This window comes from Saccopteryx bilineata, chromosome X (assembly GCF_036850765.1).
Source record: "Saccopteryx bilineata isolate mSacBil1 chromosome X, mSacBil1_pri_phased_curated, whole genome shotgun sequence".
NCBI lineage: Eukaryota > Metazoa > Chordata > Mammalia > Chiroptera > Emballonuridae > Saccopteryx > Saccopteryx bilineata.
Window position 1 is genome coordinate 24,766,018 of NC_089502.1, and position 27,242 is coordinate 24,793,259.

General features: G+C 37.9%; 1 protein-coding gene across 5 annotated transcripts in view; it reads right to left on the reverse strand.

Moving 5' to 3' along the window:
- Positions 1 to 2,731: 2,731 nt before the first annotated feature.
- Positions 2,732 to 27,242, reverse strand: part of GRIA3 (glutamate ionotropic receptor AMPA type subunit 3) — a 443,444-nt gene continuing 418,933 nt past the window's right edge. For 3 of the 5 annotated variants that reach the window (XM_066249169.1, XM_066249168.1, XM_066249166.1), the window contains 3 exons: positions 13,087 to 13,201; positions 10,250 to 10,497; positions 2,732 to 4,849 (listed from right to left, as the gene is read on the reverse strand). In XM_066249169.1, coding sequence (XP_066105266.1) covers positions 10,252 to 10,497; positions 13,087 to 13,201 — 361 coding nt within the window. In that variant the 3' untranslated portion in view covers positions 2,732 to 4,849; positions 10,250 to 10,251. Of the gene's footprint in view, positions 4,850 to 10,238; positions 10,498 to 13,086; positions 13,202 to 27,242 lie in introns of all 5 variants that reach the window. The other 2 variants (XM_066249170.1, XM_066249171.1) reach the window with 2 other exon arrangements.

The window sequence follows — 27,242 nt, forward strand, 5'->3', positions numbered from 1 at the left end:
ATGATAAAAGGGAAGCTGTAAGCCCTTCAGTACCCCCAGAATCAAAAGAGATTTTTCTGATGACATGATAATTTCTATGTGCACCCACAACTGAATGCAGATATATTGCTGCTGAGTTCTGTATCTGTCAAGTGATCTGATAATTATTTGGCATCCAGGAAGTCTAGCACAATAGGGAGAGAATAAGAGGAGAGAAGTTTGGCCCAGAGTAGCTGAATAGCTGACTCAGGTTTTGCCACTCTCCAAGTTATAATAGATTTTGGTAGTCTAACTGGCTTCTAAACATTATGAGACAGCATATTAATGCATATTGTGCTTCATTGTGTCTAGATTCTGAGGAATAATGGTTTTGCTTTTTCTTCTGTTTGTTCTTCTCTACTATGTTCATGTCACCAAGTAACAGTCAACTCTTTTTTTCCTACCCAATATCAGAAAGGTGATTGGCAGTACTGTTTCTTTTCCCACATTCCTACCAAGTTTTCCTTAAATGCATATGCCCTTCCTATTTGAAAATTGTACAATTAACACGGTGTAATCATGTGTAAGTCTTAACAGGGAAAAATAACCAATGTCGAGACTAAAGAGGCATTCTTCTTCTTCTTCTTTTTTTTTACAAGGATACAGAGAGAGTCAGACAGGAACGGAGAGAGATGAGAAGCATCAATCATCAGTTTTTCGTTGTGAAACCTTAGTTGCTCATTGATTGCTTTCTCATATGTGCCTTGACCATGGGGCTACAGCAGACTGAGTAACCCCTTGCTCGAGCCAGAGACCCTGGGTCCAAGCTGGTGAGCTTTGCTCAAACCAGATGAGCCCGCGCTCAAGCTGGCGAACTCGAACCTGGGTCCTCCGCATCCCAATCTGATGCTCTATCCACTGCACCACCACCTGGTCAGGCTAAACAGGTATTCTTATTTTGTGTAGGAGGAGTGCACTATTTGAAGTTCAAAACTTTTTGTAGATCTGATAGGCAAGTCTAACTCTATGTGTAAGCAAGATATATAACCACCTTTGATCTAATTTGAGAAAGACTCAACATACCTCCTTTGCTTCTCCCTTCCTCCAAGGAAGGAAAAAACCAAATTCCTCCTAAACCCAAATTATGCTTTGCGATAATCTACCACAGCACCTGAGATTAGCTTCTCCTTTGGGGTAAGGAACTGGAGTTCTGGTTAAAATAGAAATCTATTATTTTGGGAAATCTGAGGAAATAATTTGGTGCAGTAAGTTCTCACTTAATGTTGATCAGTTCTGTGATTTTTAGCAAAACAATGTACAATGAAACCAATTTTACCATAAGCTAATTGATATAAACAAGAGTTAAATTCATACAGCATCTCATTAATATTATAATGAAACAGTATTGAACAAAATGATGTAAATCGAGCACTTGCTCTACTTGAACTGATTTCATCAGCCACCAAGGGAACCATCATTCTAATCTAGTCACTGAATCTGCTCTCTAGAGTTCTTTCTGGTGGGACTGCTATGGGTATCCTAATCAAAGGAAAGGAAAACAGTTGAAGAGTTTTAAAGTGCGAGTGGTTCACTAGCTAATTCACCCTTCAGAAGACATTGATAATGGTAGTGATATGCTGAAGCCGACAGGCCAAATTAACCTCCGTGTGCTATATCAGCCTACACTTCAGAATCTTCTAAGTTTTCCTTTCCCACACCTATTTCATTCCTCTCCAAGGTCTTGTGTTTTTTGTTCCCTAGCCTGATATCTTCCTTCTTTTATTTCTTTAGCATCTCAACTTCACTCTTCTTTTTTTGTGTCTCCATTGCAAATTATCCCCTTTCCCTTCCACCTATCATTAGCCCATTTTCTATAGTGATCAGAATATAAATATTTTTTAAAATTTAATCATTTGCTTTATTTATCAGATAAAACTATATTCTATGTTTGGTATCTACATATCAGACTAGGTCATTATCCTTTTTATTTCTTTCTCAGAAATAATCTAAAATCAGTATAGTCCTTAGTTCATTGTTTTTCCCTCACTCTGGATCAGAGACCCTTGGTGGAATAAAAATTTTCCAGTAGAACATTTAGTTATTGTCAGTAATTAAGGCAGCAGCACAAAACTTAGCCAATTAATTAAGAGTTCTGGGACATATGCTTTGTGATAATGCAGGAATGGAATTGGAAATATTTTTGAGGTTTATCAGTCCTGAGTTTGGGCATGTTCATGGAAGGTCAAATCTGAAGATTAGAAGACTGGGACCACATTTAGGGCAAGGCAAGCCTCTGAGGAGAGGGTCCCAAAGGGTGGAGGAGACAGACTAGGAATAAAAGGCCCTGAAGTCAAACTTTTCAGTTTGAAGTCAGACTATTTCCTCCAACTTTTCCTCCTTTGCATATGAACTGAGGTCCTGTTTCTTGCTGTTTGTAGACAACATCTCACTGTTGATGGTCTTGACAAACCTAATCTAAGGCCTTGGTGGTGGAGTTCCACTTAGGTGGAGGAGTCTGAGTCTGACTGAGGTTGCAGTTGGTGTGGGGAAAGCCATAATCCTTTATGAAAACCACCTGTAAGGTGACTGTTACATTGGCAAACCTTCTGGTGAGAAGTAAATTAGTGAATAATTACTTCTGGCATTTTCATCCAAGCAAATTTTACACAAAGCACAGAAAGAGAATTCTTTCTTTACAATTTTATTTACAAAATGTATTAAAACTTTGTACAATACCTCATGGCAATGAGGCTAGGTAATTTATGCCCACACATGCAATTTATGCTTTTACGGCCATTAGTTTGCTTGGCAATTTTTCTGTTCAGTGAAGTACAGCTTTAACAACAAAAAGAAAAGAATTGGAAAAAAATCCTCAAGTTACTACTGCCAAACTCCTGTAGCTTGAAGTTAGTAGCAGAAATTTGAAGCAACAATGTTTTTTTTATAAACATGCAAGTTTTTAAAAAATGACAAACCAATTTACCCACCTCTTCATTCCCAGTGAATTTTCCTCTCTGAAAAGCTGTTTTGAGTCAATAAACATACATTTCTCTTTATATAGTGCCTATGAAAACAATTGTGTGTAGGTTGGTTGGTTTGTTTTATACAACTTCATATTCACATAGCATTAGCTTCCCTCACTGGGACACTATAGCATTCAGAAGTTGAAAATCACAGTTTCATCAAAACAAAACAAAACAGAAACACAACAGTTTTTTTTTGTTTGATTTTTGTTTTTGATCAATACCATTTAAAATTTGACATGTGAGTTATTCACTTATGACACACTTTTTGGAATCAAAGTTTATATTACACTTTTCTCGAAACATTTCGTTGGAATGAGACTTCTTTCTTTCTTTTCTGAAGACAACAGTAAATATGCAGTGAGTCAACTAAGCATCTAAAGATCACACTTGGGAAATAAATTTGAGCTCCTAGTTTTTACAGTCTGGAAACTTCCCAATGCTTGTCACTGAAGAGAGCAAACTACTGAGCTACAGAAAGCATACGTTGTTATATAGGAGGTAATTAGTGAGCGAAGACTATTTCCTCTGACTGTTCTGATGATGCCAATGGCAGGTACACAATAAGTTACTTGATAGCCTGTGGAGCAGTGGAGCGATCTTTTGAGAGTCAGTAGAGAGACTGCTCCAAGCAAGGACCTGGGAGTGATGTTGAGGCCCTTAGTTTAGCAGTAGGTTTAGAAATGCATTTTATTCTTTGCAAATTAGAAAAGGATGCATGCAGTCTTACGGAGAGCCGCGGGCAGTAACAGGCAACAGCTGGTAAGACAGACCTAGCAAGAGTAAAGTCAGATTGAGAACTGTGGTCTGAACCCACTGGCCTGCCTTGCAACGCAGTCCTGTCTCCGTGGTGTACACTTCAAAGGCATACTTAGCAGAAAAAGCAGAGCTAAACACAGTGTTGTTTCTGAGAAAGGTATTCTAAACACATTTGGGAGTATAGGTAGCATTTCCCTCACCTCTATGCTAAATACTCAGCTATATTGACTTAAAGTGCACACTGAAGCAAGAAAAACAGATCTGTGAGCTGAAATTCCAGGCTTCTTGGAAAGCCTCGGGGATCCTTTTTAGGAAAGCACCGAGAGGTATGCCTGATCGTGCCCTATCCCTCCCTGTACACAAAAGTCAGTTTAGCAAACTCTGTCAATCCCTTCACTGAGTGGGAAGTTATCAAAGCATTTTCACAAAAGCATTTCAAGAACACAGAGAAGTTGCCGGTCAGTTCTCTTTTTCAAAGTATTTAAATTTTCTTAAGTGTTGCATTTACAGTCTAAAGATATACACATTTCAGCAACATTGAAAGGAAATAGGGTGCACAGAACATTATCACCAACAGGAAATACCAAAAACATCTGGTTAGCAGATCCTAGAAGAGATGCCAATCTGTATTCCCGCACACAGGGAGTCAAAAATTTATGTATCAGGAGAAATTATTTTAGCTAAGATGGGCCTGTTTGCTGAACTGGAATTTTAAATTTGTGTGTGTGTATTAAAGAACATGGTGTTTGTATACTGTGCAGTGTATCAAATAATGGCTTTTATTGAATTGACGTTTTTTAATAAGATTTTTCCCCTGCAAACTGGATTCTTGCATGTCCATTTTTTGTTGATTTTATTTTAATTTTTTTCAAGCAAAACAAAAAGATTTCAATGATGGTTTGCATTATCGCAAGTCTCAGAGTGTTCCATAAGGCACTGAAGGAAAAAAAAAATCAGTTTTTCCTATTGAAAGGTCATTGCACCATCAGCAATATTCGTGTCATGCCTGACACCAGGGAGAGTGAAAATCTGGCTCAGTATCCTTGAAGCAGCCATGTTTTCGGTGATTCCTCTCTTCCTCTCGTCACATGCCTCTAGTAGGAAGGGATCTGCAAAGGTAAGGGAGGATTTTAAATTTCAATGAGCTTCTTATTGGGAATTGAGAAGTTTATTATGACTCAGTCTATCTTGGTCAAAAACTGCAGCTGCTTTCTCAAATTGGCTCCTCTGGGGCTGCAACCGATGTGACTGGCTTTAAGGTAACCTGTCTGTGTAAATAATTTTACCTAATGGAAATGCTTTTCAATAAATTAAATTAGAGGGTTTTTTTTTCCTGATATGCATTGTACTAAGGAATATACAGGTATTGCATGAAATCTAACTCAAGACATTAATCACTTAGGATGTAGGTATACTTGAAAGTCTTAGTAGCATTTAAATATAGATATTCAGGACAACTGGACTGTGGAGTGTATTCTGATCACAGAACCTGTGACCAAGGACTGTTTGTCTGGTACAGAGGATAAATAGTGTTCTAAAGCTTGATCGATTGAAATTTATTTGCCTATGAGAAGAAAATTTGCTGTTCATTGCCAGAAAGGTGACAGCTTGTTTCTCTTAATATCTACTACCTAAGTTATTAAAGTCTGAAAATAGCAGAGACTTTAAAGAGAAAGCACATTCCAGGAAAAGGCCAGAACAGTGACACCCATAAAAGGGCTTGGCATCCATAGGATCTTTGCCTTGATATTGTGTGCCTGATTGAGATGCTGATGCCACTCTCTTCTTGGAGGTATTAACTAGTGCAGAGGATTCATTGGCCCCGGCTCTGAAAATTTAAGGTCACTTTCCTGAATCCTCTTCAAGCTCATGTCCCTCTTCCCCATCTTTCCCCTCTACACTAATGGGACTCTTCTTCTTCTTTTGAGTTAACAATAAATTTTATCCCAAAGGATTGACATGATCATTTTTTACCATTGACCTGGAATAAAAGTATCTGTAAGAAGACTGTCAAAGATGTACCTGAAGGCCAAAAGCCCAAAGAGGGCAGAATAAGACTAACATGAAAGTAGGTAAACCTTGTCCTTGGAATGCCCAGATTCCTGAATCATATCTATCTTAGAAGCTAAGAGAAATTTTATATGTATGGCAAAAAGATCAAAGTCACCTCCTCCTTTTCCATTGGACATAGTGTGTCATTACCTAGCTGCATAACTTTGGGAAAGCCACCTAATATTCTCAGTGCCTCTGTTTCCTAATCTTAAATTGGGGACAGAGGACATATTATCACTGAGGTAAAAGTCCACTGGGACAAAGAACATCACCACTTCAGTTATCCTGAATGTGTTTTACACTTAACATAAGATGAAGTCTTTAAGCAGGAAAATTTCCCCAGCAAGAATGTCAATGCATAAGGTGCAAAAAGAAGACTGGTGACTTTGAAAATGGGACACATGAACAAAGTTAATATTTTCTAAGAAGACTGTCTCAGAGGAAAAACAAATTTTTTTTCTTCACTTCAGCATCTTGAGGTCTCAAAAATATTTTTGAAGACACCAAAGAAGTAAGAAATAGTTCTAAACAGCAATGAAAAAGAAATGGAAAATATTTCTTAATTAGTGGAGTCAACCCTAGGGTGCAGTGAATCTGGAACAGTTGGTATTCAATCACTTCCAGTGGCAGGTCAATGACCCAGAGAGGCCACAGGTAGTCAAGAGGCTATCTATTCTTTAGTGGGTGCTGGATCTGGGGCTGAGACATATGTTTCCACAAGGAGTCTAATAATCCTGACTCTACTCTCACCCATAGAGGACTTCCTCCTCTTTCAAGAATGACTTTTTATTAACCTGATTTCACTTGGATCAGATTTTTACAGGTGATTTGCCCTTGAGTCCTTTTCTCTGAAGAATTACTGGTACCATAAACTCCCAAGGCTGGCTCTGGTAATTAGCAATAAAAATTAAACCTTAGGGTGCCTCTTCATCTCTGTGCCCCTGAGTAGACCCTGACAGATCTAGGCCAACTTATCAAACTGGAAGCCTAATAACGAGGCAGTAAGTTTGGAATCACCAATAGATATTCCAGAACTTCTTTGGAAATAAAAGATGAATGGATGAAGAGCTCACTCCTCACTTAACCAACATTCCCTAACATTACATCACCAAACTGGCTGAGGATAGCAGAGAGTTTTCTATTTCAGGGCTTTGTGCCTCTTGACTGGCACATGTAAGGTTTTTCTTAGCATCATCTGAGGATTTTTTTTTTCTTTTCTCATCTGGAGACTTTGCACAGACTTGGAGGACAGATTTGTTTGCAGAGGCATTTCCCAGGTTTTCTTTTCATCCAAGGGATGGTTGCCAAGGTGCTAGCTAACTGGGCTGTAACCACACTGGCATTGAAGTAAATTAAAATGTGTGTGTGTGTTTTTTTTTTTTTTGCTTTAATTAGCCTGAATTTTGCTTCACAAAATAGATCAACTAACATGACTAAGGGCAACCAGAGAGCCAGAAATTGTTTCAAGTTCATTTCTGTGGCTCTCTCCCCAGGTTTGATGTCCTGGGCTCTACTTTAGGATAGCAACATTCTGCCCAAAGGTTTGCTGATTTCAGTTTCTTTCTTCCTTCTGTCCCTCCTTCCTTCTTTCCTTCCTTCCTTCTTTCCCTTTTTTCTTTTTCTTTCTTTTCTTTTCTTTTCTTTTCTTTCTTTCCTTCCTTCCTTCCTTCCTTCCTTCCTTCCTTCCTTCCTTCCTTCCTTCCTTCCTTCCTTCCTTCCTTTCTTTCTTTTTTCCTTCCTTCCTTCCTTCTGTCCCTCCTTCCTTTCTCTCTTCCTTCTTTCCTTTCTTCCTTCCTTCCTTCCTTCCTTCCTTCCTTCCTTCCTTCCTTCCTTCCTTCCTTCCTTCCCTCCTGCCTTTCTCTCTTCCTTCTTTTCCTTTCTTCTTTCTTTCCTTCCTTCCTTCCTTCCTTCCTTCCTTCCTTCCTTCCTTCCTTCCTTCCTTCCTTCCCTCCCACCCTCCCTCCTTCCCTCTCCCTTCCTTTCCTTTCTTCCTTCCTTCCTTCCTTCCTTCCTTCCTTCCTTCCTTCCTTCCTTCCTTCCTTCCTTTTTCTTTCTTTCTTTCTTTCTTTCTTTCTTTCTTTCTTTCTTTCTTTCTTTCTTTCTTCCCTCTTTCCTTCCTTTTTCTTCTTCTTTCTTTGTTCATTCTCTCCCTCATTTCCTTTTCTGTTCCTCTTTCCATCTCTCCCTCCTTTCCTCCTTTCTCCCCTTCTTTCTTTAAGTTATATGCTCTGAGATAATTATCTCTCAAATATTTCTACTCCCTGGACCAGCAGCATCAACATGACCTGGTAGCTTGTGAGAAATAAAGACTCTCAGGCCCTATTCTAGACCTGCTGAATCAAGATCTGCACTTTTATAAGATCCACAGTTGACACATACACACTGACATTTGAGAAGCACTGCTCTGAGACTTAAACAAGAGACTGAAGCCATAGTAGTTTGGGAGTAGGGACCTAAATTCTCAGATGGAATGACTGGTTATAAAGAAGGTCTGGAAGCTATGTGACCCTGAGCCATTATACCCTTCTGTTTCAGAAAGATTCCTTCTGGGTAAAGTAGAAATGATTGAATAAACATCCTCATGTAGAGTGCACAAATGGGGCATATGGAGGCTTGGTGAAGTCAGTCCCTCAAGACTTTTTTTAAACAAGTAGGACGTAAACTTAGGATTGGCTAGCCTTTTGACAGGATCTCATTAGGATTTCAAGATTCCTGGAGACCACCAGGGCATGAGCGGTTAGAGGCAGCATGGCTTAATAAAGAATATAGCTATAGGAGAAAGAAGGGCTGGGTTCTAGTCTTAGAACTGCCACTGTCTTGTGTTGCCTTAAATAAGTCATTTGGTGTGGCTGGGATTTAGTTACTTAAGAGGGAAAATACTTCCTGACCCATTACCTCAAATGAGGCAATAGAGGTGAGAGCACTTGGAAAAAGGTGTTATGCCAATTTTAGGTGTATTATTTCTTTGGATGCCAGTACCTCAGAATTTGGGATAATTAAGCAAGGATGAAATCACCCATGTACCATCTTATGATGAAGCAAATAATATGCCCCAAATTGTAATGAGCTTATATAATCTACTCAAGAATAAAATATTTAATCCCACCAGTACATTAAATGTTTGCATGCAAACAGTGCTAATTACAGATGAAACCATGTATTGTACATTCAACAATGCAATGGAAACACTTTGTTAATGGGTTAGTTCAGTGTACTAAATATGTTGTGGGAAAAGTTTGCACTGTGTAGCAGAAAAGAACAGCCAGCAACTTCATCAAACAAGATAATGCTTTCCATGGTGAACACAAATGATTTATTTGGATAAAATATTTAAAAATCAGCTAAATTGAGATTCTCAATGTAAAATACAAGGAGAGCAAAATACAAATAAATGCATTTGTAGAAATTCAAGCAAACTGACATTGACTGATGAGGTAAAAAATGTCCCACCTAAAATAAGGGATATGAAGCTGCTAAATATTCTGTTCCACTTCAAATAGGTTGTGTTAGTGATGACAGATGCACTTGGAGGTAACAAGACTATATTCTTTAAATACTTCTGGAATATATTATCCTAGTCAAGCTTGCCTTTCAACACATCTGAGCTCTTGATGATAATGGGGGAGGGGAAAGGTTGATTCTAGCTGTCAGAGTCAAAGTGGCATCAATAAGGTTCATCTCAGTATGAATTTGGGGCAGCCAGCAGCAAGAATCTTAGATTGTTCTTTGGGAGATACCTGAATATTGGTTCCAAGAAAGGGACAACAAATAAACTCAAAGATTAAAGAAATTGCCTCAGGCTCATGCTTAAGAGAACCACTGCTCTCCTGTAGAATCATTTCATTTCTCAAGGTGGCAGTGTCCCATTTCCATTCTTTATTTTAACATCAGTTCCAGAGCAGCTGCTTTCTCTAGGGCTGCACTGTCCAAAATGGTAGTCACTAACCACATGTGACTATTGAACACTTGACATGCGGCTAGCACAAGTTGAGATGTGCTGTAAGTATAAAATAAACCCCAGATTTTAAGACGTAGTATGAAGAAAAGAATGTAAAATATTTCATTCATTTTTATAATGATAACATGTTGAAAGGATATCTTGAGTATGTTGAGTTACATAAAATATATCATATTAATTTCACTTGTGTTATTTTTTAAAATGTGGCTATTACAGCACTTAAAATTACACATGTGGTTCACATAGGTAGCTTGCAAATATTTCTATTAAACTGTGCTGCTCTAGAGATTTTTTTTTCCTTCTGGGTCACAGACCACAGTGTAATTACAACTATGCTATTAGAAAAGCACCACTGCCTGACAAGAAAGAACAACCATTGTTTTCAAAGAATCAAATGTTGCAAAGAATAGACAATGCTTGAAACAATTAACAAAAACAGAAAACAAAGATGAACATACAGGAATATAAAGCTGATTAGTTTACTAGACCTTAACCGTACCCCTAGATCTTAACACTCTCTGTTCCATACACGTTGTAGCCTTCTCTGTATGTAGCATAATTTTGAGTGTTGGTGGCAGGAGCAGGCTTAAAGTTTTGGGTGTTCTTTGTAAGTTTCATGCGTTTGGACTCTGCCCGTGATTTGTAACAGAATTCTATCAAAGCCACCATCATGGCCAGCCCCAGACCTCCGACAAGTATATAGAAAACGCCTGCCACATTGCTCAGGCTCAGAGCGCTGGTCTTGTCCTAAGAGAAATGAACAATGCGATTAGTTCTTGAGAAAAACAAAGGCAATGGGACATTATAACACATTACAACAGTATAGGATAGTTCTGAGTTGTAAAATAACTAAACATTGATGTAAGTGTTATGACTCAACTCTGGCAACTGACTGATGTTTCACAATGGCCAGCAAGATAATAGATTGTGCTTCTGTTGACAGTTGTGATCCTCAGCTATATATTCTTTTATTTTGACTCATTAAGTCCTTTAGTACTTCAAAATAGTGTCAACAACTAAATAAAACAGCACTTGGCCATGGGAACAAAAGTGTAAACACAAGCACAATTTATTTCTCGTCTAGTCTCAATAAACACCATTTGCCAGAGTTGAGCTGTGGCATAATCTCTATAAATGTAACACTCTTTTTTCATTTGGGAACTTGAAGCACTCTTTCCCCTCTTTGCCCCGCAACACCCCTTTCTCCCTGTTCTCCCTATGACAAACATGTCAACAACTAGTCTTTAAGATAGCAGGTGAGAATATTAGACATTCCTGATATTCTTATCTGGGGAGTTACTTCACAAGGTTTGTTTAAAAATGATTAACTCTCCCCTTCCCCCAGTGGTTGAGAATTTGCTCCCTTTGGGGACTGGTTGCTCAGTGCTCATCCTCAGGGCAGCAAGTCTTTGTGCTGCTGGAAAAAAGGGCACAGCACAAAGAATTGGCTCCGTTCCATCTTTCTGAGAGTTTAGGGACACTGCCAGGAGAACCCATTAGGTCCCAAATTGGCTCCAAATGAATCAGAAAGCTTTTCCAGGAGGCTGATGATTTAAAAATAATTCAGCTCATTTTTAGCTTTTACTCCAAGGAATGTAGCAAATAATTTAAAAAATACTACATTTATTTGCTTTCTATTCAAAATAAAGGAAAAATTGAGGAAGCCGGTCAGTGACTTTCAGGTCAAACTGTGCAAATCTGACTAAGCTATCTGCCTATATGAAAAAGCAAAAACTGAACTGCTGAACAATGGAAAGAAAAAAGTTGGTGCCTTGAGCCCTACCTTGAGGTAGGACACACCAAGGGCCAGGAGCCTTTCTTTGAAAAAATAAATAAATAAAATAGCATTTTGTAGTCTTTTTAGAGGGAATGTAACCATTTTGCTGCTGAATGCAATTGAATGGAATATACAAATTGTTAAGTTAGTGAGTTGAAAATCTTATTCAAATGATAACACAGTGAGCAGATGATGGCCATTGCTGACACTCAATGCTCTGTGGCTCAGCTAGTCCTTGTATTATTTAAAGAATTAATAGTAAAGACAATATGGCTTTCTCCTGATTCTATTTTCATAGGAGTCAGTCCTATACTTGTTTACCTTAATAAAAAGGCCAATTGGAATAGGATCACATGGTTGGGAAAGGGGTAAGTGTATGTCTCATGTCTACAGCAACCTTGCAAACAGCCATTCTTCTAGGATGAATGACAGCTAGACGAGTGGTAAGAATTTGTTACTTATGGAACAGTGTATCATTTCTTTAAGGAAGCTGATGAGACTATCTGCAAGGATATCACATAGTCCATTAGGAAATGGACCAATTTCTGGCAACCCTCCCTCTGCCATGAGACTTTTATATGTATGTGGTAGTTGATAGGGGAGAAGTGTCCTTTGACATAAGCCATGTAAGTTGTAGCAACAAAAGCAGTTTCAAGTTCCATGTATTTAAGTGGCATAGAATTCCTGGTTGTGGGATGTAAAAAACCAGTAGCAAAATGGTTCACTGCTCAGGGAAAATGAGTGGCATTTCATGAAATGAATTAACTGATACCACAATATTAGTTCAAAAAAAAGAAAGGCAAAAATTGAAACTAAAAAGAACTTTCTTAGGGGAACAAAGGGGGGCAGGAAGGAGGCAGGGAAGAGTGTTTCATGCTTATCAATGTGATGTTAACCTGACGATGTATACCCTTAAGGAGCATGCGACTAAATTTAATAAGTATTACATACAGAAATTCAAATGGCACCTTTGAAAGAGAGAAGTGTGACAGACTTAATGAGATTCACGATCTAAATAGGTGCTGAACTCAATAGACAGCAGCTGGGAGGAGGTTAATCATTCTGGTTACAAAGACCAGTCTTCGTTATTTATTTCTTTGACTGTTTTCAGGTGGGATTGGCATAATACATTAACAACCAAAGGTATTTATAATTACAAAGTATTATATTGTAAGAGTTTAAGAAAAAGTACTGTCACAACTGGATCATTTTTTTTCTTTTTTCTTTTGGTTGTTGTTATATTTCCTCTTTGAACTTTGGAAATGTGAAATACAGTAAAACCCCCTTATAACACAGCTCTTTATTTTATAGTTTTGGAAATGCAACGGGCCAGATTGAGTACCCTAATCATAATAATAGCTCTGTAAAATCAACGATTGATGTCCCATGGCAGGCCTCTGAGGCTGGTGTTTGCAGAATTCCTTCAGCGCTGGTGTTATAAAGGGGTCCCACTGTGTCAGGGAGTGTGTGTGGGGAAGAAAAGCCATTTTAGGGGAGAAAATAAACAGTGGTTCAAAATGTGATTGCTAATCAGTACAAAAAGACCTTCAGCGACTGACCTTACTCCCGGAGTCCTTGGCTCCACATTCCCCCTTATCGTACCACCATTTGTTTTTCAGCTTGTCTAAGATGCCTTGTTCACTGAGTTTCAATACTGCAAGGTTTACAGGCGTTCTTCACGTGGGAAATAACATAAATAACATTATATTATGTTATTTTATGTTATTCAAGCTTCAAACTATTTTAAAACTATAGAAAGCGATAAAGCAGGGGGCCCTGGCCACAGAGTAACTTTAGACACTGCAGGCAACCTGAGCATTACCTTATAAAAAGTTAACACTACAGCAACGCTATGTTTACCAGGGCCTGCCCATATCGCTTTGAGTAATCGGCACACACTGTTAAATAATGAGGATAGAAAAAAAGGCACTCCTCAAATAGGCTATGTGTGGTGAGGAGGGTCTCCCCTCAGTGACAATTGTCAGCGGCAGCTTGCAGTAGCTTTGTGACGATGAGTTAGGTTTGATCTAACCGGGTGTCTTGTTGTACTTCCAGACAGAAAGAAAATTCTATGGAGGAGTGGGGAAGGGGATCGAGCCAGAATTGGAAGCATTTTCATATGTGAAAGGAGACAAAAAGGATGAATCCAAACAGAAATAAAATAGATGCTGTGTGAAAAACATGTCTGCTGATTGATTGTCCTTTATTACACAAATATGTTGCCCAGCTGGAAATGATCTCAGAAAAAAACTATTTTGTATATGTCTTCACTCTACAAACTGAATTCTTACACACAACCTGGTCTTTGTATCAAAAGTATAATGTGGACCTCTGCATTTTGGATAAGAGGAATACTTTCAACAATGGAAGAACTGGCCTATGGATTGTTTTTGAGTTACTGACTGGCTGTCTCTCTGAAATGGTCTGTTGTCTGTGATCATCTTGGGTCACTAGAGGGTGATCCAGATTGTTTAAAACTAGATTATTAATATGGCATGACCTAAAAAGGCACACTGATGCTGCCACTATGGGTAGCAGTACACAGGAACAATTTAGGTAAGCTGTTCTAGGAAGATAAGGCTTCCTGAACTGAGAGGCCAATACATCCTCAGAACACCAGGCCAGTCCTCCACACTTTAAAGCATAAGGGTGGCAGGTGGAGTCACTGGGAAAAGTGCAGGAAACCCTACTGGTCCTAGGAAAAAGATTTCTCTCTTAGAAATTTCTCCAACTGTAAAAAACTAATGACCTTTACTTTTGTGTCTTTCTAGAGCTAATTAATTTTAAATAAAATATCTCTAATAACTTTAGATAATTAATGCATTATATAGAGTGGGTAGCATAATTTTACTATGGGGCAATAAACTTCTGTGTGTTCAGATTCATGTGAACAATATTGCCAATACTGGTGCATATTAGTTTGAATGCCACCAATCTACAAAGAGGAAAGCAGACCCATTTAAGTAAGATTTACTTAGCTTATTTTGGATAAATTGGACCCACTAACATATCTGTCATTGATAAGACTTCCTATAGTCACAGAGATCTGGCCACCATCAGAACAAGTCCCCAAAGACTGTTTTCTTTCTTCCCTACTTTGCTGTTGACAGCAGAGGGAGCATCTCAACCTGAGATATTCTGAGAAACATATCATTATTTTAAAATAATATGCAATTTCAGAGTACTTAAGATTTGAAAAACTATAAACTTTTAGTGTCAGGGCAGTGACACATTCTTGGTTAGTGCAGGGCGTGGCAGCCAGAATATCTGCATTTGGAAATTGAGGTCCTTTTATACTTTAAGCAAGTTCCTTCAATCAACGTTCATAGCCTTTGGCTTCTCGAATGCCAGAGATGCTTAAAATGCAAAGAAACAAAATATACAAAAAACTTTGAACCTCTCTCAAATATTATTGGCAGTCAAAGTTAAGTCTTCGACTGTTAAAGGACAAACAGGCCGTCTCTGGCCCTGACATAAATGTTGGAATTGCCTTCTTCTCTAACCCCACTGTCTGGCTCCCTTATCTCTCTCCTTCTTCAATTATTTTTTGTTCCATCACTACTACCTCTCCCCTAGTACTCTATGCCTTAAGCTAAGCACTAGCACCTAGGCTCAGGATTCTGGCAATTAGCTCACATTACTGGGAAGATGCTTTCCAATGGGACATGGGTGACTGATTCCATCAGGACCGCAGGAAAAAATATGAAGCACTTCCTTCCTCCTTTCAGTGCTTCCTCTATTCTTATTGCAAAGGGCCCAGTGTACTTAGCCTGGTCTCCAAGCCTTTACTAGCCCCTGTCCTCCTTCAGGATACTATGTTCTTCAAATTACTTCATTCAATTTCTCAGCACAGTTGCTCTTACTAGATTTCAGGAACAGAGTAGTCTGATTAAAGGCACTCACACTAAGATCCAAATAGAGATGTGACCCTGGAGATCCTGGGTTTTAAAGAAGTTTGTCAACCATTATATGAACTAGGTAAATAAAAGTGTGACATGTTAGTTTAGAGCAGTGGTTCTCAAAGTGTGGTCCAAGAACCACTGGAGGGTCCCTGAAACTTTTTCAGCAAAGGGTCTATGAAGTCAAAACTCTTTGTATAATGAAACTAAGACATTCATGCCCTTTTCACTCTTATCCCTTAAGGATGTACAGAGGAGTTTCCTGGAAGTTACATGACATGTGCTATCACAATAGATTGAATAAAGCAGCAGAAATGAGAGTCCTATTCTCTTATGTTAGACCAAACATTAAAGAGAGTTTCAAAAACATAGAACAATATCACTCCTTGCCAATTTATTTTTGTTTTGGGAAAATACAGTTATTTTTCATAAAAGTATTTAATTATGTTAACATATTAGGCTTATTATTTTAAATCTGAATCAATGATAACAGTCTTTTAAAATTCTTTTATTTTAGTTTTTGCTAGGCTTAATATTAATAGATATAACACACATAAACAACATTTTAGGGGGGTTCCCTATAATTTTAAGTGTGTACCAGGATCCTGGGACAACGAGTTTTGAGAAGCACTGGCTTTGGAGGAAGGAAGGCTTTTCCTGTGCAGGGCCTATTCTGGGCTGCCACCATCTATTCTTGCCAAAACTCGGACTTAGTATGTTGGTACTTTAGCATCCTACTTCTGATGAATGGACTGTTCCTGCCTTAGGCTATCTAGTGGCTTCCACAGAATGGCTGGGAGCTATTCTCCATCCCCATGGCCTCCATAGTTCCAGTGGAGGTTACCTTAGAGCAGGGGTCCCCAAACTTTTTACACAGAGGGCCAGTTCACTGTCCCTCAGACCGTTGGAGGGCCGGACTATAAAAAAAACCTATGAACAAATCCCTATGCACACTGCACATATCTTATTTTAAAGTAAAAAAACAAAACAGGAACAAATACAATATTTAAAATAAAGAACAAGTAAATTTAAATCAACAAACTGACCAGTATTTCAATGGGAACTATGCTCCTCTCACTGACCACCAATGAAAGAGGTGTCCCTTCTGGAAGTGCGGCAGGGGCCGGATAAATGGCCTCAGGGGGCCACATGTGGCCCTCGGGCCGTAGTTTGGGGACCCCTGCCTTAGAGTAATGGTTCTCAATTGGAGGTCATTTTGTCCTCCAGGGGATATTTGTCAATCGCTAAAGTAATATTTCATTGTCACAACTGGGGAGGGATGCTATGGGCATCTAGATGGTAAAGGGCAGGGATGCTGCTAAATACCCTATGATGTCCGGATAGCTCCTCACAATAGAGCTCCAAATGTTAACTGTGCCGAGGTCAAGAAACCTGCCTTAGAGCATCCAAATCTCATTTGATGTCCCAGGACTTTACAGATATCTGACAAATGATATACTCTAGAAGTTTAGTTATTGATTGGAAAAAAAAAATCACAGGATTTATGAAACCTGGCAGGGAACCAATGTGCATTTGGGAAATTCTAAATAAAAATTGAGAAAAACAAATATTTCAAGGGGCAGCACAGCCAAGGAGCACAAAAGCTGTAATCAGCAATCACAGATAATGCCGTTTAACAAGGTTAGGATAGCTGCCAAAAAAAGAAAGTACTTTAAAGGCCAAACAATATGTTGCTGTGGGGTGGAATACATTTCCAAGATGACAGAGAAAAACTGCCATAATTTCCTCTCTTACTGTATCTTACTGGATGTAATGCCTAGCTGAATTTAAATCAACTAAATATATTGACTTCCTTTCCCCAACATGCACACATTCACACAATTTGGTATTTTAAAGGAAGTGGAATTACATGGGCATTCAGTCATTTTAATGCTACTTTCTCCATGAAGCCATTCTTGCTTCTTGCTCCATTATTTTCTCTCCCCTCCTTCATTTTCTACCTTGCCTTATTATTTTTGTCAATGTTTTGTAACTCCCACTACACTGTGTACTTTTCAAGGACAGGAACCATTAGAATAACAGTTCTCTCTATAAATATTTTAACATTTTGTTTTTCAAACTAGCACATCACATAATTATAATAACTATTATAATTGGTTAAGTTTAATGATTACTCTAAGAAGGTAAATTTATGGTCTCTACAAGTAAAAAAAGTGGAATATTCATATATGTTAAGCAATCTGCTTTAGCCTGCACAGAAAATTATGGGCCAGGCCAGAAGGCAAATAAATACACATCCAACTCTGTACCGTGCATTCACCAATGGAATACACATAATGGTAGCAGTCCTCCTTATTTTTGTTCTTTGGGCTTGGATGTTCATAATGAATTTTTTCTTTAGGGAACACTGTACTCCAAATAGATATCAACCTAGCAAGGGCATATCTTGCAGCTGGGGCCTGTCAGTGTGGTATAGTAATATGTCTCCAGGGAAATGTTTCAGAGCAATTACTGCAGGCCTTTAGCTGGTACCTAAGAGAATTATAAGTCAGAAATATTTATTGTACTCACCTTAATAGAGAAGAGAAAAAATTAAGCAAAGTAGGTCAAATTTCTATCAGGGAAATTAGTTAGGCATTCTTTCCCCTGAAGAGCTTGCTATGAACTTTTTGCTTAGGACAGCCCTCTATGATAAGGGCGTGGGTGGCAGGGTTAGGGAGAGAACAGGAGACCTTTCTGATGTCTCCTTTGTGATGGAGTCTGGGAATGTATTACCATCCAGAAATATTTTTGTCACTTTTACCTGAAATTCCTCCACGAGAATTGCACATTAAGTTGGAGTAACATTCCTGTTAAAATACAAGTTTCTTGAGAAAATAAGAAATGAAACAAAAAAGCTGTTTACAAACTTTAATTCTTTGTTCCATTTTGTTTAAAAAATGTTCAGAGAGGGAAGGAGTGTAAAGTTCCCCTAAGAATAAAATAGTTTACTACACCTAAGTTATAAGAATGTGTATACATTGTTGATCAAATTGAGAGGGTAAGAGTAAATGTGAATTAGATAGTCACTTAAAAGTAAGGGAAGGTAGTGATGACCTGTGGCAGAATGATGACTCCTGTGTGCGGGGAACAGTCATGGAATGGTGTCTATTTTTTTTTAAAAGAGGGGTAGTAATCTAATTCCTAATGCCTTGAAAATGAGTTCTATTTTTAAAGAAAACATAACTGGCCGATACAAATTTCTGCTTATCTCTCTCATCCACACCTAGCAATAACTCAGCTACAATGTACCGACTGATTCACTGGCATCTGGGCGGTTGTCTAGGTTCCTAGCTTGCACCTGGGTTATACCAACCAACCACTTCAAAGTTCAATGTTATCTTAGTGATGGCCAACATTACATATGATAAGAAGACCATTTTTTCCCTGTGGAAGTAGAAATTATTTTTAAAAAGTAACTAAAATTTTGTATTTCAAAAGAACTGTCCAATTTATTTTTCAATTTTAATTTTAGTATATACCTAAAATAGGTAGTTGGAACCACATTGGATTCTTTCTTATGAACAAAGAAATGTGGAGAGAGTGGTGTGAAAGTGCTGCATTTCCCCATAGAGGTAAAGAAGAATAAATGGCCTTGTAAATTAATGATCAAGTTGATTTCTCTAAATGGTGATCCTGGAAGGGCTGAGATAAGAATTTGTACTATAGATATGGCTCCAGGCCTGAAAAATACAGGAACCCAGGGTATAGTATGATTTATCCACCCAAGAGACTGTGGGATATATTCTGCTCTAAATGGCTTCACTACTTTCAGAGTAGGCACACCTAAAAAGCAAATGTCTGTTTAATAAATGATGACAACCTGACCAGGTAATGGCACAGTGGATGGAGTGTCAGCCTGGGATGCAGAGGACCCAGGTTAGGATCCTTAAGGTCACTGGCTTGAGCACAGGCTCGCCAGCTTGAGCATGGGGTCGCTGGCTTGAGCATGGGATCATAGACATGACCCCATGGTCACAGGCTTGAGCCCAAAGATTGCTGGCTTGAAGCCCAAGGTCACTTGAGCAAGGGGTCACTCACTCTGTTGTAGCCCCCCAGTCAAGGAAATATGATAAAGCAATCTATGAACTAAGGTGCCACAATGAATTGATGCTTCTCATCTCTCTCCTTTCCTGTCTGTCTGTCCCTATTTGTCCCTCTCTCTGTCTCTGTCACAAAAAAATAAATGATGACAGAAGATCTTCAATAAAGCCCTTCAGAAGGATATATATATATATATGTGTAAATATATAGGTTATGGAGAAATACAAGGAGGTCAGAGAGAAGTAAAAGAAATATATGAGCAAGGATGGTTAATTTGCATAGTTAATTAGCAACCTTCTCTAACAACACAATATATGGATAATAAAATTATCACAACCTAAGCTGAAAGCCCTTTCCTCACTCTATGCCTCATCCAAACCTCATTCCAGATTGCTAACATTTGCTTCTTGGTACTTAGTGATTTTTTTTTGAAGAACTTATTAGAATTATCTTTGGCCCAGTGGAGGTAGGACGGCCATCCTCTTTTTCTGGCTTTTTTTTTACTGAAGATAGGTCAGGTTTTAATGGTGAAAAGCCAACTTTTCCAATAGCTCATTTGCTTTTCTAAAGTTTTCTGGAAAAGTCCTAGAATCACTTAGGAAATCACAGGCATGTACAGTAAGTCCTCATTTAAAATGTGATAAGTCCTGAGGCTTTAAGAGAAATGATGTATAACAAAACCAGTATTACCAAAGGCTAATTGATATAAACAAGAGTTAAATTCTTATGGCATCTCATTGTTATAATGAAATTATGTTGATTGAAATGACATATTTGAGGACTTGCTGTACAGATAGGTAACTGCAAACATCTCTGCCTAGGTAGGTCTTGATTTATTAAGTTGAAGCCAATTGATGGCTAAGCAAGAGAAGAGTCTTTGCTGGATGAAAAAATTTACTCTAAGGTCCTTTATGTTCTTTTATCTATTTTACCTTGTGATCTGTATAGTGAAAGAATTCACCTCTCTATATCTTAGCTGTTGGAAGCTGTGTTAGTTCAAAATAGTTCTTACACTGTACTAGTGTCTGGAGCCCTTTAAAAAAAAACCTCTATCCATTTCTTTTCATAGGGGTTTTGGGATACAAGAATCTAAGAGAATGAGGGTTGAAGTTATTTCAATCTTTTTACCTTTGGAAAAAGCCTGAGCTTTCTCCACAACTGGGGAGCATGCACATGTGACTGTTGGCACTACTGGACTCTAGCCACCCCGATGACCCTCATTTCATAGGAGCAGCTACAATAATTTGCAGAGTTATGCAGTGCTTAGCTGCTAGCAGCTCCCCCTAAGAGAGTATTTATATCTATGTAGTTCACAAATGTAGCTCAAACCTATTTAACTCCTTGCTAATGAGATCATAATTTAATATAAGTGCAAAGAGCAAATTCAATAATGCATGCATGTAACATTAGGAGTTGAAAGCTGTGAATCATTTTTCTAAGGACCTAAGAATGCTAGTGATAAAAACCTACTGATGAGCATCTATGCTAGGGAAGCAGCCCCATAAGTCACTTGTAGATATGCGGGTAAACCCAGTGCATTTCTAAATGATAATCTCTTAAATTCAAAGTGATAGACCCTTAGATTATACAAATTTTGAATTCCGTTGATGGATTTCTACCTAACTGGGCCTTTGTCCCACCTCTCCGTCTAGAACAGGAATCCAAAATGTGTATTGGTTGTGGACTATCTCACATAACCTAATTTGTCTGGGAAGATTTCTTACTTAATTTTCCCTGACAAAAGAAGCTAAGGGAAGATGCTAAGCACTTGGAGAACCCAGTTTTGGTTATGTACTTTCCCCCAGTACATCATTGATATGACTCACTGAAACACTGGTTTTAAAATCAATTAAAAATTCAAACTATCAAATTTGGTTGGGTTTTATTATTTATAAGTGTGTTTTCTTCAGATTTCCTAATGGCACAGTGAAAAGAGGCATAGACTGAGAAGACAGACAAAACTGATCTTTACTAGAAACTGACATGACATGTATTTCTGAAAAATCTAGTTTATTCCCCTGACTCTTCATTGAGAGTTTAATATAATGGGTGCCAGCACCCTCTTTTGTTCCTCAGTAGCCTTCCCTTGATTATGACCCATAGAACAATAATCAGTTCAGGTTACAACCCAGTAGGTTGCAACAAATGGAGCCTATATATCAGATCTGAAAGCTAGGGTGCATACTGACCTTTTCTAGCGTGCATTCTAGCATTCAGTTATCTACATTTCCAGCAGCGATGCTAAACAGGACAAACCAGCAAAGTCAGTCTCTCCCTTTTATTCAATCTCTATTTTTTAAATGTAAAGTATGCTATTGCCTTATATTTATATTTTGAGAAACATCTGTTCCAAGGCCAGATGAATTTAAACTTTAAGGTGAATCTAGATGTGGACCACACTTTTGCTACTTTTGACCAATAGTGATTTACCTCATGTGCCAAGGGCCAAATGCTATACCGCTCTCTAGAAAGGCAAGATAACGGATCTTAACTGTTCTCCATAAAAAAAAAATCTGCCCCCACCCTGCTCCCCCAGCCTCCCTCAGTTCCTACCCTCATTGAATGCATTTTAATTGTTTCAAATCTTTCATGTTTCTTTTCCTTGGACTGCCCTACTTTTCAGAGAGTGTGGTTCTATAACCTTCTCTCTAAATAAAAAGAAACCAATTGTTTTGGTCATAGAGGAGCAGAAGGGCATAGACATATATCATTTCACTATGCTGCTGCAATGATATCTTTCCTCTTGGCAATTGTATAATAGCATTCTTACCTTCAGGATTTTTATTCCTGCTGCTCTTTCTGTAGCTCTAGTGTTAGACACTTGGTCATTATTTGTCAATAAGGAACACATTCAAGTTATCAGGATAACACCAAAGGCAAATTATCATGTCTTAATCATAGAAACCATGTTAAGGCCACAGAGTCATTTTAAAAATTAAAACATCACTAGAATGGGCGAATGGGTTAATTTTAAAAAAGGTTATTATTATTATTTTTTGTATTACAATTTTTTTCCGGTGGTAGAATGTATTTAACACCATATGGCAAAATCAATTGTTTTGGCAGTCACTGGATTGGTTCAGTTCTTAAGGCAAAGAGGTCCCTTGCTTGAAGCAGCCACTGAGAGAAAGTGAGAGTGTGCTCTTGGGAGAAATATCTGAGTAAGTTTAAGGAGCAATTTAGTAATTACCAGAAAAGAAAATTGTCAGGTTCTTCATACTTCCAGGAGCAGCACCAGCACAGAGACATGCAAACCAATGAAGAGCATAATATACTCACCCTACTCTTCGATCCCAAACCAGTCTTGGTGATTGATGGGAACTTCTTCTAAGACCCACGAAATGCCATCGATCTGTAATGATTCTTGCCTACACATATAACAGTGTCAATAAAGAGTCATTGGGATCCATTTTAACCCTGGGTATCCAAAATGTCTACCTTTAGGAATGGCTCCTGCCAATAAAAGGTCCATCCTGTTGTAGGTAAAAGGCAGATGCAGATTCACATCCATTATTCAAGGCCCAAAATGTCAAAGACTTCTGGGTGTGGAAGAGAAGTGGTTAAAAGATGGTGGCATAGGAGAGGAGAATTGTAGACATACATGGAAGAAGAAGAAATACACAGAAAACTGAGGATCTCATTTATATATATGGGAAACACAGTATCACCTTGCTCATCTATGTACCACTGAATAAGAAGCCGAGGGCATTTGGAGATGGTCTGCCCTAAAATGTGTATTTTCAATTTCTTTCAATAAAAGACTTGTTAAGCAAATGTATGGGATTAAAAAAAAAGATTCGTAATAATAAGGAGGAGAATTGTGTTTGAATTTCCTAAGAGAACAAACTTTTTAGATACTTTAAAAGTACTCATGCAAAAGGAAACACAACAAATTTTAGCTCCAAGCTATGTTTTGAATTTATTAAACCAAGTTCCCTAAGTCCTTTTCTAGTATTACATTGGTTAGTATAATCTAGTCCAAATACTGTGTGTGTATATATATATTTGAAGATAATAAAACTACATTTCTCTATCAATATTCTATTAACCATAACAATTATCCTATCATTTATTTAGTTAATAGAAGTTTAACTGCATATTCTATCCTCATCCTTTACTTCCCTATATGCCTTACAAGTTAAGGAACACATGCTACAACTCTCATTGCAGTCAAGGGGTTCAGAATGATCCTGTCTAAACATTCTGTTCCAATGTTCCCCAAAACACACAAAGTATGCTGATTTTCAGTTTAGAAAATATGGACACTGGAGTCTATTTAAATCCCTAGATAGAACTAAAGCCAGGTGACGGGTATGCAACATAACTGAATGACAAGATAACCTGGAGATGTTTTCTTTGAACATATGTACCCTGATTGATTAATGTCACCTCATTAAAATAAGAAAAAAAGAACTAAAGCCAGGACAATTCTAGGGTGAGGTGGGATAGGGTTTATAATGCCTTGTTGCCCAGTCAAAAATAGCTTGTTTCATTGACCAGATCCCCTTTAGTAAGTAAGGATACACCAGGAAAGCTAAGCAGGTGTCCTTTACCCAAGATTAAGAGAATGAAGCATGGTGGTGCTTCTTTCAGAAGAATTTGAAAGTTTGAGATGACAGAGGGAGGTTGATGTGTTTATGTGATAATTCAGGAGCCTAAATCCCCATTCTGCTGTGATTTATAGGAACAGAGTTTCACTGGCTGTGTCACAAAGCCCTGGTGATCTGGGTTTGTCGCTGAAACAACCTACTCACTAATAATTACCACATTTGCACGTACATTGCAATAAAGTGCTAAAACAAAAGAGTAATTTTCAGGCTAAAAACTCCCAAACCATAGCCCTAATTTTTCTGATTTTTGCCTTGGTATCTACAGTCCATCAGGAAGGGATCAAGTCCTATTTGTTTGGGTCTTATTAGCCGAGGTTTAGGAAATTGATAAAATCAAGAAGTAGTTTAGTTCTAGCCTGTAGGTCTGGCTCAGATGTCAATTCTGTGACAGGCCTTATATTAATTCATTGTATTCAAAAAAGAAAAGAAAAGAATAGAAAAGAAAAATATTTATTTCATTAGTTTAACCATGTGCATATTTAAAACAGCCTGAAAAGTTGCAGGTTCCTTCCATAAACTAGTAACTTTCTGAGAATAAGCTTAGAATGTGTAATGTCCAATGCCAGGGGGTAAAAGTCAACAATTTAACATAATTGCCTATTTATCATTACTTAAAGGTTGCAGGAGACAGACAAAGAAGTAAGTAATATAGGTTTTTCTCCTTCTCCTGGTTTCAGAGGTAATAGGTATGAAGTGTTTTTGAAAAAGTAAAAGCACTCATAAATGTCAGGCTTTGTGATTACTGTCATTTTTAGTAATCAGTACTGAGGGCTAGAAAGGCTTAAATATGCCAGTTGCCTTGTAACCAAAGTAGTGAGAATGAACTTGATTTTTATGGAAATAATATCAGATGCAATCAGATTCCCATTGCTCATTGGATGGTTAGATGTGAAAAATTGCTACCTACAATATTATCACTAGAGGTGACTCTGAATATCTATAGAGATTTGTGACAGCATTAGCTGTGTGACTTTCCCAAAGTCATCACCATCTCTGGGTCTCACTTTCTCTTTGAGATGATGGTATATTCAACAATCAATTGTCATGTTAACTGAGGATGAGATACAATAAAGAAGTGTAATTCTCAAGCCATTTTACTAATATAGTTAAACCTCACTAATTGGACTAACAAAGGGGGAGAGTTGTCTGAATAAAAAGTCCTAAATGACAAAATCCGTTTGAAGAATGACAGTTTTATTACTTTAAGTCTACTTTGTAATTCAAAACTCACTATAAAACAGTGCTTTAGTGGAGGTCTTTGTGAGCACTACTTTAGCAGACAGATTTGTAATGAATATGATTATATATAATAAATGCTTCCAACATTTGAAAAAACTTTGTTCTCTTAAGGAAAAATTTAACTGACAATCTAGTCCAAACTTTCATTTGCTTAACAAACCTCTCTTGGCTGCATCCTTGATAATATAAAGTTAGATTGTAGACTGGCCCCTATCCAGTTTATCACAGATTATAAATTAGAAGGCTCCAAATTAATGAGGATTTACTGCCTTTTCTACCTTCTCTATTGATTTGTTTTTGGCATCACCACTAAACAGTGGTAAAACTGTGAATGAAGTTCATCTCTTGTCCCTTCTCTCACTCACTCTCAGAAAGCAGCAGGTAGCAAGAAGGAAGAAGAAAAAGGCAAACTCCTTGGTAATCCAGAAACAGAAAAAGCAATTGTTGGATATAAAGCACTGATTATACTGTTATCCATAATTGAGAAAAGGGTTGATTTATTTCAAAAGGTTTGCTGGAGGAATGACTGGAAAAAGTGATTTGAAGGATACCTGGCAGGTAGCACTATGGTCAAAGAAGTTGAAAACATTTAAGATCTACTGAAATATTTTTCTATTTACATATTGGAAATCGTATAATCTGGAAATCGTAGGTTGGCGATTAAGTTACTTGAAAATTTTGCAGCAGTATCAGCTGAGAAAAAAAAGTCGATTGTTGGCTGTGATTAGTAAATAGCTGGTCTAAAGTATGGATCTTCATGATACCAAACAAAACATCTGAGTAAAAAGTGAAAATTCAGCCAAGACTGTAGATTTTTTTGTATGTAACATCAAACATTTGGTTATTTGAAAACTTCTGGGCACTTGGCATCATGTGGATGTTTTAGAGTCATCTTGACAAAGTTCATAGCTCCTTTTAAACCATGCTGAGTATGAATGATGAATTTCTCAGAACACTGTATCCAATCCAGCTCAATTTTCATTCCACAACTCATTACAATGATATACTTAGTTTCTCCGTGGCCTGCTATTAACATGAGAAAAAGACCAGGAAGAAGGTGCTAAACACTCTAGGCATCAGGCTAGCCATTCCAAAACTCAAATGGGCCAAAAGCTTGGCTAAACTGTCAGTCATTAGTTCATATAGGTGGAAAGTGAAGTTTCTGTTTTTTGACACACAATAAAACCTTGATTAATTAGAATCCATAAGGGATGAATGGAATTTTCAATAAGAATACTCATTTTGTTTTATTCTTGGCTAGTAACACTTTTCTCAAAATGCTTGTATCCACTTTCTTTTCTCAAGGAAGCAGCCTCTAATGTTTGAGGGTCAATCCATATGGACAGAAGATACAGGAGACAGAGCTGAATGTGACCTAACCACAGGTCATCTGTTGGCAAGAGATTAAAAAAAATCAGTCCCTTTCACTCTTTTCTTTTAGTACTATTGCTGCTTTCTCATCAGTGTGGAGTACTGAAGGGGTGCTAAATTCAGTTAATTAGGGTACTGGTTAGGTGAGTTCAGGTTAATCAAGGTTTTACAATAAAAGAACTTGTCAATGCTTGGTAAGATCATGTGCTGAAGAAAGTTATTCTTAAATTTAATTTTTGAAACTGGTCTGTATTAGTGTTTCTATACCCATATTATACTGTAGTCTAACTTTTCTGTCAGGATCCCAAGGAATGAAGAGGGAAAGAGAGGAGCAGAGGTATAACCATTGTCTTTGAAGGAGAAAAGTTTTGGCTTGCCTGACTGTTGGTCTGTGGTTAGGAAACACTGTTCTTCACCTTAAGATGCTCATGGATTCTTGGTTGTACAAAAGCCGATCTTACATGCTTCAATATAATTCTCATGCCCTTCGGGCCATGGAGGATTCTGTTTTCAGGTCCTCTCTTGTACTTACCCAATGTGTCCTTTCATCAT